This window comes from Typha angustifolia, chromosome 10 (genome assembly GCF_048772165.1).
Source record: "Typha angustifolia cultivar Huaian chromosome 10, ASM4877216v1, whole genome shotgun sequence".
Classification (NCBI taxonomy): domain Eukaryota; kingdom Viridiplantae; phylum Streptophyta; class Magnoliopsida; order Poales; family Typhaceae; genus Typha; species Typha angustifolia.
This window is the reverse complement of record NC_133248.1, coordinates 9,708,010-9,725,514: the sequence shown is the minus strand read 5'-3', so window position 1 is coordinate 9,725,514 and position 17,505 is coordinate 9,708,010. Positions and strand designations below refer to the sequence as shown.

The following is a 17,505-nucleotide window of genomic DNA, read 5'->3' as shown; positions in this document are numbered from 1 at the left end:
TTTTGATTTTTCATACAATGAGAGTGCAAGAAGAAAGAAATGAAAAGTAGAACATGAGCCTTAGATATCATGATATCATCACTCTTGGAAAATCAATATACATAACCCTCCAGAGAGGAAAAGGAAAAAAGGAAAAAAAAATAAAATAAAATGCACCACCTTGCTCATGAAATTTTGGCATTGCAAACAGTGCGTTTTGACAGAGTAACAGAGTAACCCATAACATTCACTTTGTGATAAGCTTCTTTGACAGAGGAGCTGCATGATGGACACAAACTTTTGCTACAAACGCTATGGATTTTTAACCATCAAACTCCATCTGATTTCATATCAATGGTGATTCATTTGGCATCTGATTTCATACCAATCCGCATTTGAGTTTTGCAAGCATACTTGGTTAGGCTGGCAGTCTACTCCCCAACTACAGAACATATGCTCAAGACAGGTAAACTTCATGCTTCAGAAAACCACCTGATTTTTACAATGCTGTTGGGGTTAGATTGAGCTAATATTTTTATATGCAGGAAACAGTTGAAGTCCACAACTGGCTCAGATGACTAGGATGTATGATCTCGACTTCAACCCTACGAACTGCCACAACTACCGCAAAGTCACATAGAACTCATCTCCTCGTATTCATCTTGTGTCATTATCATCTTTTCTGAGTACCTGAACAGTTCATCTTATGAACTTGTGGTGATAGAATTCATCAAAGGATAACCGGTTCACTGCAAAGATGTATAAATTTCTCAGCAATAATATCATGAATTATGACAGTAGAACTGAGCTCCAACTGACAGACCTGGATTACTGCAGAGGAGCCTATTACACATATCAACAGAGTCGGAATGCAAGCTGGGCATTATGAGCTGTGAGAATGGTAAGGATCTACTACTCTTGATGTTTTGTAGCAGCTGAAGAGGAAAACATTTGTATATGACAATGATATATATGTGAAGAATTACCAATGCATTTGAAGAGAATTGGAATGTGGATGAGCTACCTGCACATTGCTTCTCCCACTAAATGGGGGATACCCATTTAAAAGCTCAAAAAGAATTACACCTATGCTCCACATGTCTACCTGCATGCAGAAAATAGTTCAGATATGCAAAATTTGTTTTAAAAGAGTATTGCTTTTACCTTGTCGTCATATTTTTGGAACAGCATAACTTCTGGGGCCATGTACAAAGGTGATCCACAGACTGTGTCCGCATATTCACCAGGAGGAGCAAACCTAATTTAAAACAATCACCGATTTTCTTAGACAATTCTGATGTGATCTTTTTTCCTCTTGAAACTTAATTTCTGTTTTATAAAATCTCATAGATTATTATTGACACAGATACCTTGACAGACCAAAGTCAGCTATCTTTAGCACTGCAGCACTAGTAGGAGTAGAAAGTAGGATATTCTGCTCCACTGACAGCTTTGTCAGAAATATTTAAGAATAAGATCCTATGATAAACACATGTGTGGGATTAATGTTTGTTCTGTACCTCAGGTTTCAAGTCGCAGTGGATGATGTGGTGACCATGAAGCACCTCTAAACCAGCTCCTGCCACATGGACATAAGATGTCTCCTTATATTTCTCCGACTTAAGTGCATAACAGAAGTGCAATATTAAGTTGTTTAGCTGATAAAAGGAGTACCTATCTGTCTCATGAAATTTCTGACAATGTGTTCTTGAACTCTTCCATTGCACCGTATGTAGGTTGCTAAGTTTCCCCCTTTACAGAACTCCAAGACAAGGAATACAGACCCATCTGCCTGAATTAGAGAACAACCAAAATTTCAAGGATATTTGTGTGATACTGACAAATAAGTAGAGAATAAAAAATATCCAACTTCCTGTAATGTGTTTTATTCAGGCAAAGGCTAAATAACTAGATAACTTAGCTCATTCTGAAATCTCAACAAAGAACTCTCCACAGCAGTTATCAGATTAAAGAAAAGTCTGTGACTTTTCAAGTGAAAAAATGTCCATGGAGGGGTGGGTCTCTGTTGAAGAGATGCCATTCTGTATATTTGGGGCTTCAGGAGATGGGGCAGGGTAATGGGAAGAAACGGCCGACAGTTGCTGGAATTTTTTCTTCCACTATGAGTAGATGTTCCTCTTTAAACACAAGAATACGAATATTTGGAATCCGTAAAAATAGCATTCATTTCACACACCCTCTCTGAACTTTTCCCCTTGAACTTTTCCCCTTGATTCCAAAATTCGCTGGAAGAGCATGAATATCATGGAGCTTTGGGATATCCAAGCATGCCATCAACTTGAACCAATTCATATCTTGTCTCATAATTCATAAATCTAAACGTACCAATTCAGTAGGCAAGATAATGTTTTAGATGATACATAAAGTAATTTCTCTATGATGGGAATAATCAGAGCACTCAAAACTGAAACACTATTTTGCACGCAACGAGTAATCATGATCTACTAAATAATAAATAAATTACACATATATAGATAAAAACAGATAAGAATTCAAAAGTTTTCAACATTCAAACGAGGAACTCAGAATGAACATCACACTGGATAGTTTATTCACATTTAAAATATATTTCATTTCTGATCAGGGAATTCAAGTAAGAGCATAAACAAATTACATAACCCAACAAAACCTCTTCTTTTCCTCAAATAAAGTCAAAATAACAATTCTACGAATTGGGCACTTCCAAAATTACTAATTGCAGTCCTTACAGATAGAGTTTCAAAATTCAGTTCACCCCAAAGCAGTAATAAAAATGAGAAATCGAAGCAAAAACTACCAGACCTGAATCACGTCGATGAGGCGTATGATATTGGGATGCTTAACGCTGCCCAAGAAACGGAGCTCGCAATCGAGACACTCCCTTAGCTTCCTATTGAGCGCGGAGAGGCGCACCTGCTTCAAGACCACCTCCTCGCCGCTCGGCCGGTGGACTGCTCTCCAGACGATCGAGAGAGGCCCTTCTCCTCCAAGCCTTGATCTCAAATCGTAGTCTCCAATGGCAATAATGGGATCCGAGCTTTGCTCTGTCCTCATTTCACCGGACCATCGATCTGCGTGCTAGAACTGTAGCCTAGAAGTTAGTATACAGCAACTATGGGCTAAAACCATACATATGGGCTTAAGCTAGTTTAGCCCAACTTTTATTCTTCAGAAGAGAGGATTAAATATGAAGATAAATAGCATTTAAAATGTATAGAGAATAGAACCAAAAATTTGATGCCAACTATTATAAAAGATAGTTCTCTAAAATGATTAAAAAAAATTGCTAATTTTTTTTAAATTTTGAGAATTTAGCAAGAGAAGTTAATCCAAATACTCTAAACAAATCATACAATATCTTACCGACCAGCTAGCTATATCTCAATTAGTTAGTTAAACTTTCGTTTTGTCGGCTAAACAGCTTAGATCATAGGTTAGTGTATGTATAGCCGTTGTAACTTTAGAGTTAGCTTACTTGTTCAACTAGTATAAAAATAAATAAATTCAACAAAAAAAGCTCATTAAAAGTATCTTATCCACCCTTTTTATCACCCTACATTGAGATGCCGCAACGTTTTGACGACAAGATCTTCTCTCTCTGGATAAAATCTAGAACCTCCCACTTATATCCCTAGATCTGCCTAATAGCACTAATTATCTAAATAAAATGACCACGTGGGCCACTCCTTTAGAAAGAATTCTCCTACGTACGACAAGACACAACTTATCTTTATCCAACTCAGAACACTATTCTTTTCAGAAGAACGAAGAAAATATTGCACTAGGAGGCCTTTTAGTCAACCACTACAGAGGTGCCACATGTGTAGGGTCCACGTAGGATACTGTTACTTTGCTCAAAGGTGACCACAATACCCAATAGAACCCTCCAGAAAAGTAAGCAAAAAGCCAAACAAATATTTATAGTACTCCAAGAGGACCAGGACAATATAAGATATCAATGTGAACATGTCGAAAAAGCTGCTTCTATGTTTTATATCATAACATGAGAACCTTTTAGATCAAGGGTAGCAAATGGAGAATATGCTGCTGCCTTCATGAGCACCTTCCTTGGCGCTTAATGAGCTATAGTTACTTAGGAGAATACTAGATTTATAGTAGTAGTCTCAAAGAGAAATAAATGAGTGGGCTGATCAATGTACACCTAATCAATCAATTAATTATAGGTGTGGCTTAATGTCGCCATTTTCTGCGTCACAGAGTTCAAAGCATCAAATTTTTATAACCAACTATGAATAACAAAAGCATGAGGAAAAAGATTTTGTTTGCATGCAGCCTCTTATTACATACTAACTACTCGCACTTAGTCGACAAAAGCGCTTAGCTGTAACCCATCGAGTTGCATGAAATGAAATGCTAGAGAGAGAGAGAGAGAGAGGGCGACGTTCACGAGGATCAATCAACTCAGACGAGCAGATTATAGCAGCCAGTGTCATGGATACGGATTTTTGTGCTTTTGGAATATAGTTGAATGGTCAAGCGTAGCTATTTAAAGATAAGGTAAAGCTACAGAGGAATAATTAAATTTTTTTTCACTCTAAACATGGTAATATAGTAATAGACTAACTGAGAGTAGTGTGTCACACCCAAAAGGTAACTGGTTTGGCTATATAAACCAGGAGGAGGAAGGATACCAAAGACACAACTTAGAGAGTAAGGATACATGGGTAGGATAGCAGGGAAAGAGGCCTCCATGGCCTCCGCAGTTTCCACAATAATGGTAGTGTTCGCTTCCCTCTTGATCATACCTCTTCAAACACAAGCAGACTATTACTCTTCTCCTACACCCGTACCATCACCACCCAAGGAGCACCACCAGCCTCCTTACTCTAAACCACCAACACCACCCAAGGAGCACCATCAGCCTCCTCACTATAAACCACCACCATTACCATCACCATCACCACCCAAGGAGCACCACCAGCCTCCTTACTCTAAACCACCAACACCACCCAAGGAGCACCATCAACCTCCTTACTATAAACCACCACCATTACCATTACCATCACCATCACCACCCAAGGAGCACCACCAGCCTCCTTACTCATATAAACCACCACCAACACCATCACCATCACCACCCAAGGAGCACCACAAACCTCCTTATTCCTATAAACCACCACCAACGCCATCACCACCCAAGGAGCATCACCAGCCTCCTTATTCCTACAAACCACCGCCAACACCATCACCACCGCCACCCAAGGAGCACCACAAGCCTCCTTATTCCTATAAACCACCGCCAACACCATCACCACCCAAGGAGCATCACCAGCCTCCTTATTCCTACAAACCACCGCCCACACCATCACCACCGCCACCCAAGGAGCACCATAAGCCTCCTTATTCCTATAAACCACCACCAACACCATCGCCATCACCACCGAAGGAGCACCACAAGCCTCCTTATTCTTATAAACCACCCCCAACACCATCGCCACCCAAGGAGCACCATCCTCAACCTCCTTATTCCTATAAACCACCACCAACACCATCACCGCCCAAGGAGCACCACCACCAACCTCCTTATTCCTATAAACCACCACCAACACCATCGCCACCCAAGGAGCATCACCAACCTCCTTATTTCTATAAACCACCACCAACACCATCACCACCCAAGGAGCACCACCATAAACCTCCTTACTCCTATAAGCCACCACCAACACCATCACCACCCAAGGAGCACCACCATAAACCTCCTTACTCCTATAAGCCACCACCAACACCATCACCACCCAAGGAGCACCACCATAAACCTCCTTACTCCTATAAGCCACCACCAACACCGTCACCACCACCACCACCTTCGCATCATTACAAACCTCCGTCACCCAAGTACAAATCACCTCCGTACCACTTCAAGTCACCATCACCACCACCTCCTCCTCCTCCTTACTACCATTAAGCAGACAATGTCAAAGACAAGAGTGAGTTAGCCATTAACTTACTAGCTACTATTAGTGTATTATCGTACGTACAACTCCACTTAAGAATTTAACTACTTTAATACTCGAAGTAATGCTGATTAGTGTCACCAGTTCTTCATCTTCTTGTTCCTTCTATATTTCAGGGAACTTCCTTGATGGTCATTACGAGCAGCATCAGGCTAAGACTTTGGAAGGTTGGTGAAAGTTAGAATAAAGGGAGATATGGAGCTTCTTTGGCAAAAGGATGAGTCATCTTAAGAGGATGCCAAGAAAAAAAAAAACGTTTTTCTTTTCATGTGATGTGTTTTTTCCTCTTTTTTTCATGTGTAATCTGTTTCTCCAAGTTGTATTATATAATGTCATCCCGTAAATAAAGTTGTAGTGGTGTTTGCTCCTAAGTTTTTTTTTTTTATTTTAAAAAACAAAAGATCTTAAAGTTTTTTTAATAAAAAAAAGCTCTAAGTTTTACTTACCAAATTTCATTAAAAGTGGGGAGTCAATTAGAACATGAAATTGCTCTGTTCAATCAACTTTTGTGCACTTCGATGTAACAGCTAGTTAATAGTTTTGGCAAAGTAACTTGAAGAAAAGAAGCAAATCAACTAGTAACCTAGCTACTTTTAAAAGTGAGGAAGAGTAATAAAAGACTAATAATTATATAAAGAAAAAGCCAAAATATTTGCGTGGTGTTTTAATTATAAGCATTTAGCAGCGGGAGAGTAGGTGAGGTGCATCGGATAACTAGTGGAATTAATCGAGAGAGATCGAAGGCCACGTGGCCAAGCAAATTATAACCTTCGAAGGGACGGAGACAAAGCGACGAGGAGATCAAGGAGAAGATGACGGAAGATTCGACAAGACTTGAGACTTGAGAGCCAAATCTTTCATGCCGGGCCCCAGAGTTGGCTCTACGGACCGACACCCCGCATCACAAGAGCAAAGGGCAAATGAGGATTCTCCACAGTTCAAGCAGTAGGAATTTGCTGCGGCCTACTGGTACTAAATAAACTTAAGATGGCGACCAAGGTGTAATGCATTAAATGCTATCCCATGCAACGAGTCAACTAACTCTAACTCGAAGGAAATCGAGGGTAAATAAAGCATTTAAATTCTTATCCGAACACGGTCGAGCCTTAATTTATAATTCCAGCTTTTGTCGGAAAAAAAACTCATAGCTTGAATATTATATTGGAGCATGGATCGTGAAATAGTGGTTATTAGAGCATAGTCGTAGTTCTTATCTTACCAGAGGCAGAGGAAGAGAAGGAATAAAAATCCAATGACATGCACCGGAGTGCAAGATAAATTTCTGCTTACCCTTAAATGATGGCCACGTGGCCCACTCGAGACAAAGCTGGCCCTACTTATCTTTTCCATTTAATAATATAATTATTGTTAGGAGAAAGAAGAATATATTAACACAGTGGTCGGACTTGTAACTTTTAAGTCAACAATCACAGAGGTGCCACATTTCTAGCTGGCCACACAGGATAGGATAATATTATTATTACCCCGTGGGGCCATTGAGATATGTATATATATTTCATGAGCACATTCATCGGCACTTAGTTACCTATAGTTATGCTTTCTTGTGCCGTAGATTTTCTATTAGGAAATTACAATGTATATTATACAAGTCTAATTAAACTAGCTAGCTAGGTTTAATAAGTTCCAGTGGATTTAAAGATTCGGAGTCCTGAGAGATAATAACTTAAACGTAGAGCGAAAGCAAGAGAGTAGATGGAAGATGAGAAGAGAAATATAAGGGATATTTTCATCTGCGTGTGCTACTATCTTTTTCCCCCTCATATGAATGATTGGGCTTGGTAACAACCATTAGGTGTACACCTTATCGTCACTGATGTTGATAAACTAATATTTACATTTCTTACGTCACTCTTAAGGCTTACTAAACTTCCAACAGTCAAATAATATTTATAACCATATATAAAAAGCAAGAGTAGGAAAGGTAGAAGGGAGAGAGATCCAGAGAGTAGATCAGGGTCCAGACAATTGGATGAACAGAGTTAGCCCACAGAGGCACGTTCTTTTTTTTTTTTTCCTTTTAAATTTCTGCTTTTGGATTATAGTTGAATGGTCAAGGATAGGCAGCTAGTATTGAAGTACAGAGGAATTGTTTTATATTTGTACTTCTATAACTTTGGTAATACATTAATAGACTTACCGAGAGGAGTGCAACTACCCAAGGTAACTAGTTTGGCTGTATAAACTAGGAGGAAGATGGCTATCAAGGCACACCAAGTTAGATAGTAAGGATATATGGGTAGAAGAGCAGGGAAAGCGGCCTCCATGGCCTCCATAGTTTCCACACTCATGGTAGTTTTTGTTTCCCTCTTGATCCTACCACTTCAAACACAAGCAGATTACTACTCTTCTCCTACACCCGTACCATCACCACCCAAGGAGCACCATCAGCCTCCTTACTCTAAACCACCACCATTACCATCACCATCACCACCCAAGGAGCACCACCATCAACCTCCTTATTCCTATAAACCACCTCCTCCACCATCACCACCCAAGGAGCACCATCAGCCTCCTTCCTATAAACCACCGTCACCACCCAAGGAGCACCACCAACCTCCTTCCTATATACCATCGTCACCACCCAAGGAGCACCACCCAAGGAGCACCACCAACCTCCTTCCTTCCCATAAACCACCTTTCTCACCATTACAAGCATTACCAAAGTACAAAAATATTAAGATAACTTTACCCCACCCTTTTCCTCGCCCTATTCCTAACCCTTTTCGTCGCCCTTTGCCTCCATTCCCTAGGGTCCCTCGTTCTGGACGGCCTAAACCAAAGTTTTCACCGCCTCCTCCTCCTCATCACTAGTAAGCAGACAATGCCAAAGAAAAGAGTGAGCTAGCCACTTTCTGGTTAGTATTAGTGTATTATTGTGTACAACTCCACTTAAGAACTTACTACCCGAATACTCCAAGCAATGCTGATTAAATATCACTATTTAATTTCCTTTTTGTTCTTCTACATTGCAGGGAGCTTGCTTGATGGTCATTAGGAGCAGCATTACGCTAAGGCTTCTGGAAGGTTGGTGAAAGTTGGAATAAAGGAATATATGGAGCTTCATATTAAGAGGACGTCAAAATAAAAATGTTATTTCTTTCATGTGATGTGTTTTTCTTTCCCTTTTGTCATGTGTAATTTGTTTCTCCAAGTTGTTGTATAATGTCGTCCTATAATAAAATTATGGTTGTAATACCGGGCTTTGCTTCAAGTATTACTTCCCATGTTTCCAGTAAAAGTAGGGAATCGATTAAATATATATGAAATTGGTTTTGTGTGTTCTCTACTTTTGGGCACTTCGATGTAATAGCTTGTAATAGTCATGCACTCGTGAGCATTGACCAGCGAGCTAGCGAAGCAACTAAATAAAAGAAAACTGCAACCCAACTAATAACCTAGCTAGGTAACTCTTGGTCCAAAAGATATAAGTATAAGACATCTAACAACATTTGAACCTCTCCTCGGACAGCTTAACTTTGGGAATAATAACCGGCAGAGTTATAAGTTCCCATTTGAAATGAGAAACCGATATATAATTTCCAAACCAATATTAGATCTCAAAGCCGATTTGAAAGGCCCTCATGGTCTCACCCCTTTCATTCTTAAGATGGAAGAAATATGCCGCATTATGATTGGGAGTACTGTGTGATCCAATCCTATTAAACTATATAAAGAATATAAAGAAAAACTCAAGCACGGACATATATCTGTGTAGTCTTTTAATGAGGATTTAGAGTAGGTGAAGTTGATTGGATGACTACTTGGAATGGAGAGAGATGGGAGGCCACAAGGCCAAGGATATTATAACCTTTGGAGAGATGGAGACAAAGCGATGAGGAGAAAACGCAAGACTCGAGAGACAACGACAAAACTCGAGAGCCAAATCTGGCTCTACCGAGTACGGACGCTCCTGCATCACAAGTGCAAGGGCAAAAGGATTCTCCATAATCCAAGCCGTAGGGCTTTCCTTCATGCATTCACATGCTTCCAAGAGGAAGACGAGGGAATCAAAACCCCAATGATCGATAAATCAGGGGAGTATGAGATAAACATCTCCTTAATTACTTATCTTATGCATTTACCAATACAAATTATTGTTAGGAGAAAGAAGAAAATATTGCAGTGGTCCGAAGGGTTGATGACTTTTAAGTCAACGACTACAGAGGTGCCAAATGTGTAGCTAGGGGCCACATAGGATAAGACAATACTATTATTACCCAATGGAGCCCTCGCCAAAAAGAAGTAATAAAAGACCAAACGTTATATATAAATATGATATCTCCACGTGTATGAGAACTCTTTCCAAGAAGAGTCTAGCTATGGTTATTTATCTAGCTATAGTTATTTTATGTTTTCTCGTACAGTAGATCTTTTATTTATTATATAAGGAGATTACTATATATATTTTGCGTCTACGTATAACAGATAAAATATAGGGGATATCTTAATCTACGCGTGTTACTATTTTTTTTCCCTCATATGAATGATTGGTCTAATAACAACCATTAGGTGTGAACCTTGTATCGGTGAAAACGGATCGGATAGTGTTCAACTCATATCCGAATCCGTATTTTTAGTTCGGATACAGATTCGGATATGGATATTGGACGTATAGTAAAATTTAAAACCATATCCTAACTAAACGGATACGGATAATTTTCGGATAAATGATCGGATTTTAAACGGATATTGATTAAATTTAAAATAATTATAATATTTTATTTAAATATAATTAACACAAAATTATTAAGAGTTTTACAACAAATAATTTTTTTGTATGTCAAATATATAAAATTAGATAAATTAATCTCTATAAATAATATATAATGTTTTATTAGTAATAATATTAATACTTACTATTTAAATAAGCAAACTAAAAACTGTGAATCATTTAAAAAAATATGTGGGTAAACGGATATCCGATATTCGTATCTGAATCCGAAAAATTTATCCGACCCATATCCGAATCTGTATCCGAATTTTTTTCAAAAATTCTATCCGAATCCGAATCCGAGTCGGATAGAAATTTTTTATCCGAATCCGATCCGAGTTGAGTCGGATAGCGAGTCAGGTCGGAGTTAATCCGACCCGTTTTCACCCCTAGAACTTGGTAATCACGGATCTAGGTTAACTAATATTTACATTTCCTGCGTCACACTCGAAGTTCCAAGTATCAAATTTTATAACCAAGTATGGAAAGCAAAAGCTAATTGTGGCACGGTTTTATCTGCTGCTATTAGAATATAATAGTTGAATGGCCAAGGCTTTCTCACGGACGCCGGCCCCACTCAGACGTAGTAAAATGACCATCTTCTGAGTCTCTTACGCCGGTCTTTAATAAATATTTATGACGACCGAGTGGGGTGAGACCGAGTGGACGAGTCCAGAATCGACCTACGAGACCGAACAAAATTGTACGTTTGTAAAGAGACCGACACAACCCGACGGACGACGAGGGGTGGATGGAATCCTCGGGCGAACACGACAAGACCCGAGAGCCAAATCTTTCGTGCTGGGTCCACTTGTACAGTTTAGTTCCATAAATACAGTCGCTTCAGTTGTACTAAATTTCAGCTAACCTAATTGGAATTTTTGACCTATTTAAACTCATTTTATAAATTTTTTTTTACTGAAATTCACTGTCAATTTTAGTTCAGTATTTCTATCGTCACATTATTTTTTATCTTAATTATTAAAAAGCTAAATTAAAAAAATTTATATACATAAAACACGAATTGATTTAACATTTTTATTATAACTACAGTAAATTAAATATTATTTAATAATAAGTTTAAGGGATAGTCTATTTTAATTATAAAAAAAAAATAGAAGAGGACTAGTTTGGTCAAAAACTCACCTACTCGAGGCTAGATAACTCCACCTAGTTACCGAAGTAATAATTTTTTTTTTAGTTTGTGTCAGTTTACTTCTTTATACTTATATTCAAACTAAAATTATTAATCTTATTATTATATTTAATTAATATAAAATTAATTGTGAAGATAATTATTAGAGTAAAAGTTATAAATAATTGAATAACATTTCTATTATTCTCACTAAACATTGCTATAGGAGAAAAGAAGAAAATAAAATTAGATTTTTCTCGCAAATCATGACGAAGTGAGCTAGTCAAATCTCAAAGCAGAATAATTCTACTACTTAAACCTATTGCAAGCTTTATCAAGCGAACAAGAATTGCTTCAGAAAAAGCTCGCATCTTGACTACGCAGATTCACAAGACCTGTCATTAACTTCTTTGGATAATGAGAAATAAATTGTCAGCTGTATTATAAACTAATTGATCAAATCCAAGGGCAATACTTCATAAACAAAAGACAATACCGCTTGCTATCTAGTTAAATGCTATTGAAGCATTCCTGAGAAAAATGTGCAGTAAACATTTATCAGACCCTACCTTAATATAATAAAGGAAACATGATTCTTTATCTCATCAGCATTGAAATATATTGCCATATGGAGCATTCAAAATTAAGTTTCCCTCGAGCAAGATACTCGAAGAAGGCAAAAGAAACTTCTGTAATGCCCTTGCAAATAGTTCCTTGGATAAATTACTGATGCATCTTTCTCAGGCCTTTAATGTGCATTGTGCTACCTCCTCAAGTTTTTTCCGATAGTTGCTACCAATATAGACCATTCACCAGGGAGTGTGCAACTGCCCACATACTTGCCGCCGAGCCAGAGCTGACCCTGTTTGACATGAAGAGCACCAGAAGTGAATTCTCAAGTAATGAAAATTGAGAACTTATTAATATCCATAAAAGAGAGATATCAGATTGAATAAAACTCCCTTAACCACTCTCCAGGTTGTTGAAAGAGTAAAGGAGTATAAATATCCTATAAACTGAAAGGATTTACTGTATGGAATCAACTAATTAAGAAACCAGATAAAATCAAGGAAAGAACTGTGTATCTTTATACCAAATTGCATACTGCACTTTAATCACCCATCAACAGCATTACTAAGACACTAGAATTTTGAGTTTACCGCCATGTCCAAACATTTAAACACTTTGTTGAGCTTTGAACAGCTTGATACACTTGAGATTCCTATTCAATTTATACTACCAAAATTATTGTCTTAACACTGTCACTTCTGATTCTGATCCTTACATAAGAAAAACTCACAATCGTGAATACAGCAAACATTCTACAAAGTTACACGAAGTGACCAAGATATCATTCTGTGCACTATGGCTAAACAGGCGTATCAATATACATGCATATTATGTATGCACAAATAAAATGCAAAATACACCATTATCCCAACCCAAAATTTCCAAGGTTCCCTGTCCCAGTCGCGTTGCTTGTCAATCATTTCACGTTGATTGTAGCCCATAGAATACTGGTATGCATGGGTGTTAGAGATATCCCAAACATCCAAAAAAACCCAATGTTTTGGGCACAACAAGCTGAAAAGCATTTGAAAATCAGATAAATGAAAATTTATCCATCCATGCATTTTACCTAAAAGACTTGCATGGTTTGCTCCTACTCTTCTAAAATATTAGTCAATTAAACATCTGACTTTGACTAAGCCCATGAAGCATATTATCGATGAACATAATAGAATATATTAACCAATAAGGGCGTTCCTCTTTGGGGATATAAATCTACAAATAGCTTATAGTTTACATGATATTCTAGCAAACATAGCTTACAATAATGAAATGTTTGACTTAGATTATCATATAACATTGAGGCATATTGTTCCTTATTTATGAAACAAATAAGCATGTCAAAATATTCCGTCCTTTTACAAAAAAAGCATCCTATGCACCACTTGACCTTAAGAGCTACATCAACACGACTAGTTTGTTTCTAAGTCATTCATTACTTGGTAGTGATGCCAACAACCAAAATACTAGCACAGACTCATCTGATCCATTAAAATTCAGTAGCTTGTTATTATGGTCTCATATTTGATTTTTTGAAAGACATCAGATAAAGTAGAAGAAATAAGACTGAGCAAAGTTTCCAGCTAGTTATATCCTAACCAATGACAAACTTGATGGATTAAAAGCACCAAGAATAGCATTATACATGAACCTGAACAATATTGAGAGAGATGGGACAAAATGCTTGAGGAATTTTTACCCTTTCAATCCATATTATTGTCCAGTTCTCTGAGAAGTACATACTCAACTAGAGATATTAACAACCGAATATCTTAGTTTTCATTTATGGGGCTTAAATAGGAAAGGATTTAAATAGGTGAGTGGTATAAGAAACTGAATAGGGGTGTAACTGAATCGGATCCGATCGGATATATACAAAAGTGAACCTAACTCAGATTCAGAGTAATTTCAATAATGGATAACTTGGATCCAATTACACCCTTAGGTGACACCAATGGATAGGCAGCTAAAAGTTGTGAAGTATCTTATCTCCTTCTGTTCCCTTCAAATGGTAGGTAATTGACCAATTAGAAGGGCTTCAAGCACATGAATTGCTTTCATAATTAGAAATTTGGAAATGAATCAAAAATAGAGGGTTTAGGCCTTTATATGGGGTTAAAGTTAGGGAATTAGCATATCCTTTCCCTAAAAAGTTTAATTGGAAAAGGTGAATCCTTATCTCTTGCCTAGATTGCAATCTTCTACTTTTAAAGCTTTAGTTAACTAATTCGAGTTATTAGCCAAGGATGCACCACCAAGGCGTGAAAGCTTCACCCCTATTAGTGAAAAAGCTCTTTTATGAGTTGCACCTATGACCGCTCGTGTACAAGAGGGAAATCATTACCATGAAAATAAGTCCCCTTTTCTCATGTACACATTTTTTTTCTCCTATTCCTTAAACATGTTAAGATAAGCAAGCGGAGGGCCATAAAACAACGCACACAAAAATACAGGTGGAAATGACAAAGAATGTTAAACTCATTGAAGATAAAACTATATTCTTTTTTACAGAGAAGAGCAACCCATACCTTGGTAGTGCTGTGCATTCAAGTTTGTTGGAAGGATCTTATTATCATGTAATATTCATCAAAATAATTGAAGGTTATCCTCCGTCCTGTGCTACTCTCAGGTCTTTGTCTTCTTAGGATTATGATTAGGAAGACTACAATTCTATGTGTATATCTTACTTATCCCATCATAATATTAGGCACACCAGTCCAAAGGAGAAATATGATATGGTTACAAACAAAAGTCTATAGTTGTCTTTTTTACTCGAAATTTCCCTTGATCTAGGTCACATCTGATTAGGTGTGGATTTCAAGTTTGCTCCTTGGTTGCATAATTATAATTGTAACTTGCGCAGGACAAAATGCTAGCTCCTAATTAGCTATAGAGGTTTCACAAATGGCAGCCTCCTTGCCAAAAACCTTGTTCTCCAAAAGTTAACACCAACAATTATGGGATTGGCATTAATAGTTCCAACCATGTGATAAGACTCCGTCCTTCCTCTCAATCAAGTTTACTCAACTCAGACTTAGGGCAATATAACTTCAATTCTTTTTTCACAATCATAGGAAGCCATTGTACCAGACACCTAGTTGCCACCATTACAAACAACACATTAAGATCTCACACTGATAGAATCATAGATCCTCTCTCTAAAGTCATACTTGACTGCATAACTTAATATTTCTTCCATTTCAATATGTTAGATATACGATATTGATTGTCATATTGCAAGTTTTCGCATTTTTATTTTCCCCTCCTTGAGGCATGTGATTTTAACCTATGTATAAACTATTTGAAATCTTACTGTTTTTAATATCTTGTACAGAAAAAATGACACCTTCTTCACCAAATCCTAGTATACCAAAAGGCATTCTACAGTAAGCAATTTAGATGTGCTATATCTACTTGGTATAATGATCAAACACAAACTTTTTGCTTTGTGAGGATTAATAGGTAAGTTTTCTGTCACTTTCACCATGATTTTTTAATCATGGAACTAACAGCCCACAAAACAGGATGTACAATGCTTCTGCATAGAGCCAATACAAAGGTTCATATTTCGAATTCCAACTAATGCCATTCGAGGGCTTTCAAGAATATACAAATCCAACTTATGATGCTAGAAATAATCAACCACATGCTTAATGTTACAACACCTCAATGCAAGCCCACGCAATTCTCACTGCCCTGGCTTCTAGCTGAACAATGATAAAAAAATCCTAGCATATAATATGAAAGGTAGGCAAGATGATAAGAGGAAGAAAAAACGCACCAGTTTAACAATCAATCAAGGCATGGCGGTGAATCCCGCATCGAAGGCAAATCCTCTGTACACCCCTTCACCGTACCCTGGCACGCCCTCTACCCAACTCCACACGCCTCCTCCCCCACCACCGCACTTCACAACCTCCTCCTCTTCCCACATCGCCAATTTCCCCCTCACTCTCTTTCCAGAGAACCAGACCCTCCCATCCCCACCAAACACCTTCACCTTGTTATTCCCCGGGGGCGGCACCACCACCATCCCACCACCTCCCATCCCAACCTCCCCGGCCCCGGTGAAGCACCTGTACATCTCCTGTGGCATCCTACCGGCCTCATCCCAATCCATCGATTCCAGGTCCAACCTCAGTATTAGCACCGTCGAGCACGGCGCGTCGACCGCAAACGAGGACCGCAGCCCCCCGATCATGAGCACGCACCGGCCGCCTTTTCCGGGCAGCAGCCGCGGCCGCTTCAGGACCTCGAAGACGTCCCCCCACTGATCCCTCTCGAGCGGAGCCCACCCGGACCCCTTCTTGGAAAGATCGCCGAGGTCGCACGAGAAGAGCTTCCACTGGCTCCGCCACGGAGTGCCGACGTCAAGCAAGGCGAAGACGGCGCCAGCGGTGAGGATAGGTGACCGGGGCTTGGAAGGGAGGGAGAGGGGGTATTTTAGCCAGCGATCTGATCCGGGGGCGTAGGCGAGGGCGGCGAGTTCGGTGAGGACGATGGCGGCACCGCCGTCCCCGGCGAGTACGGTGCCGTGGCGGGACCAGGCGGAGCCGAGGGGGGGAAGGAGGCGGTACGATCCGGCGAGGGGGTTGCAGACGGCGAGGGACTTCGGGGGATGAGCAGTGACGGGGGCGGCAACCGGATCCACCCAAAGGTAGAGGAGGGAAGGAGAGGAAGCGATCGGGGAGGAGGAGGGGAAGGGGAGGAAGGAGAGGGGGAGACGGATCCAACGGCGGAGGGAGGGGTCGAAGGCGTGGAGATTGGTGGGGGAGGGGCGGGGGTGGCGGAGGAGGAGGAGGCGGAGAGGGGGGAGGAGGGACAGGAAGGGGGAGGAGGAGAGAGCGGTGAGAAAGAATCGGGACACCGGGCGGCAGACGACCGCATCGCGGAGGGGGAGGCGGGAGAGGACGTTCTGGAGCGCGTCCTGGGGGAGCAGCTCGATCGGGCTCACCGGCGGAGGATCCGACTCCTCCGCCGAGTCCTCGCTTGGTAAGGGGGAAGTCGTTGCCGTGTTCTCCATTGCGCTACGGAAGTCGTCGAAGGAGGTCGAGGAGGACGGGAAATTTGTGGGATTCAGGTTTGAGGGGGGACAAAACAAGGAAGGGAGCGCT

The 17,505-nt window shown here is 39.7% G+C and overlaps 3 protein-coding genes and 1 long non-coding RNA gene across 7 annotated transcripts; 2 read left to right on the top strand and 2 right to left on the bottom strand.

Annotated features, from left to right (window-relative positions):
* Positions 1-40: 40 nt before the first annotated feature.
* Positions 41-3,090, bottom strand: LOC140768906 (serine/threonine-protein kinase ATG1t). Of its 3 annotated transcripts, none has more exons than XM_073109371.1 (8): positions 2,782-3,090; positions 1,654-1,771; positions 1,500-1,558; positions 1,350-1,429; positions 1,144-1,237; positions 1,004-1,084; positions 803-914; positions 41-728 (listed from the first exon to the last, which is right to left on the bottom strand). In XM_073109371.1, exons 1-8 carry the CDS (start codon positions 3,031-3,033, stop codon positions 679-681), a joined length of 846 nt encoding a protein of 281 aa, XP_072965472.1. In that variant the 5' UTR covers positions 3,034-3,090; the 3' UTR covers positions 41-678. The 3 variants fall into 3 exon arrangements, with proteins under 3 accessions (XP_072965472.1, XP_072965473.1, XP_072965474.1); XM_073109372.1 differs by having other exon boundaries at positions 1,350-1,414; positions 2,782-3,088; XM_073109373.1 differs by lacking the exons at positions 1,144-1,237; positions 1,350-1,429 and having other exon boundaries at positions 2,782-3,089.
* Positions 3,091-4,638: 1,548 nt separating this feature from the next.
* On the top strand, positions 4,639-6,325 carry LOC140769209 (uncharacterized). Of its 2 annotated transcripts, none has more exons than XR_012105871.1 (2): positions 4,639-5,970; positions 6,071-6,325. XR_012105871.1 is itself a non-coding variant. In XM_073109840.1 (2 exons), the coding sequence occupies exon 1, from the start codon at positions 4,661-4,663 to the stop codon at positions 5,903-5,905; it is 1,245 nt and encodes a 414-aa protein (XP_072965941.1). In that variant the 5' UTR covers positions 4,640-4,660; the 3' UTR covers positions 5,906-5,927; positions 6,071-6,325. The 2 variants fall into 2 exon arrangements, 1 of the variants encoding a protein (XP_072965941.1); XM_073109840.1 differs by having other exon boundaries at positions 4,640-5,927.
* A 1,823-nt stretch (positions 6,326-8,148) lies between these two features.
* On the top strand, positions 8,149-9,269 carry LOC140768878 (uncharacterized). The gene is made up of 2 exons (XR_012105812.1): positions 8,149-8,830; positions 8,948-9,269. It is a non-coding gene; the product is annotated as an uncharacterized lncRNA (long non-coding RNA).
* Positions 9,270-12,219: 2,950 nt separating this feature from the next.
* Positions 12,220-17,505, bottom strand: LOC140769046 (SKP1-interacting partner 15). Its single transcript, XM_073109581.1, has 2 exons — positions 16,173-17,505; positions 12,220-12,683 (listed from the first exon to the last, which is right to left on the bottom strand). The coding sequence occupies exon 1, from the start codon at positions 17,412-17,414 to the stop codon at positions 16,188-16,190; it is 1,227 nt and encodes a 408-aa protein (XP_072965682.1). The 5' UTR covers positions 17,415-17,505; the 3' UTR covers positions 12,220-12,683; positions 16,173-16,187.

Coding starts and splice junctions, on each gene's coding strand:
- LOC140768906 (XM_073109371.1), bottom strand. CDS start 3,033: ATGAGGACAGAGCAAAGCTCGGATCCCATTATTGCCATTGGAGACTAC. Junction 1,772..2,781: donor GCCTCATCGACGTGATTCAG/GTCTGGTAGTTT, acceptor TCTCTAATTCAG/GCAGATGGGTCTGTATTCCT. Junction 729..802: donor GCTCCTCTGCAGTAATCCAG/GTCTGTCAGTTG, acceptor ACATCTTTGCAG/TGAACCGGTTATCCTTTGAT.
- LOC140769209 (XM_073109840.1), top strand. CDS start 4,661: ATGGGTAGGATAGCAGGGAAAGAGGCCTCCATGGCCTCCGCAGTTTCC.
- LOC140769046 (XM_073109581.1), bottom strand. CDS start 17,414: ATGGAGAACACGGCAACGACTTCCCCCTTACCAAGCGAGGACTCGGCG.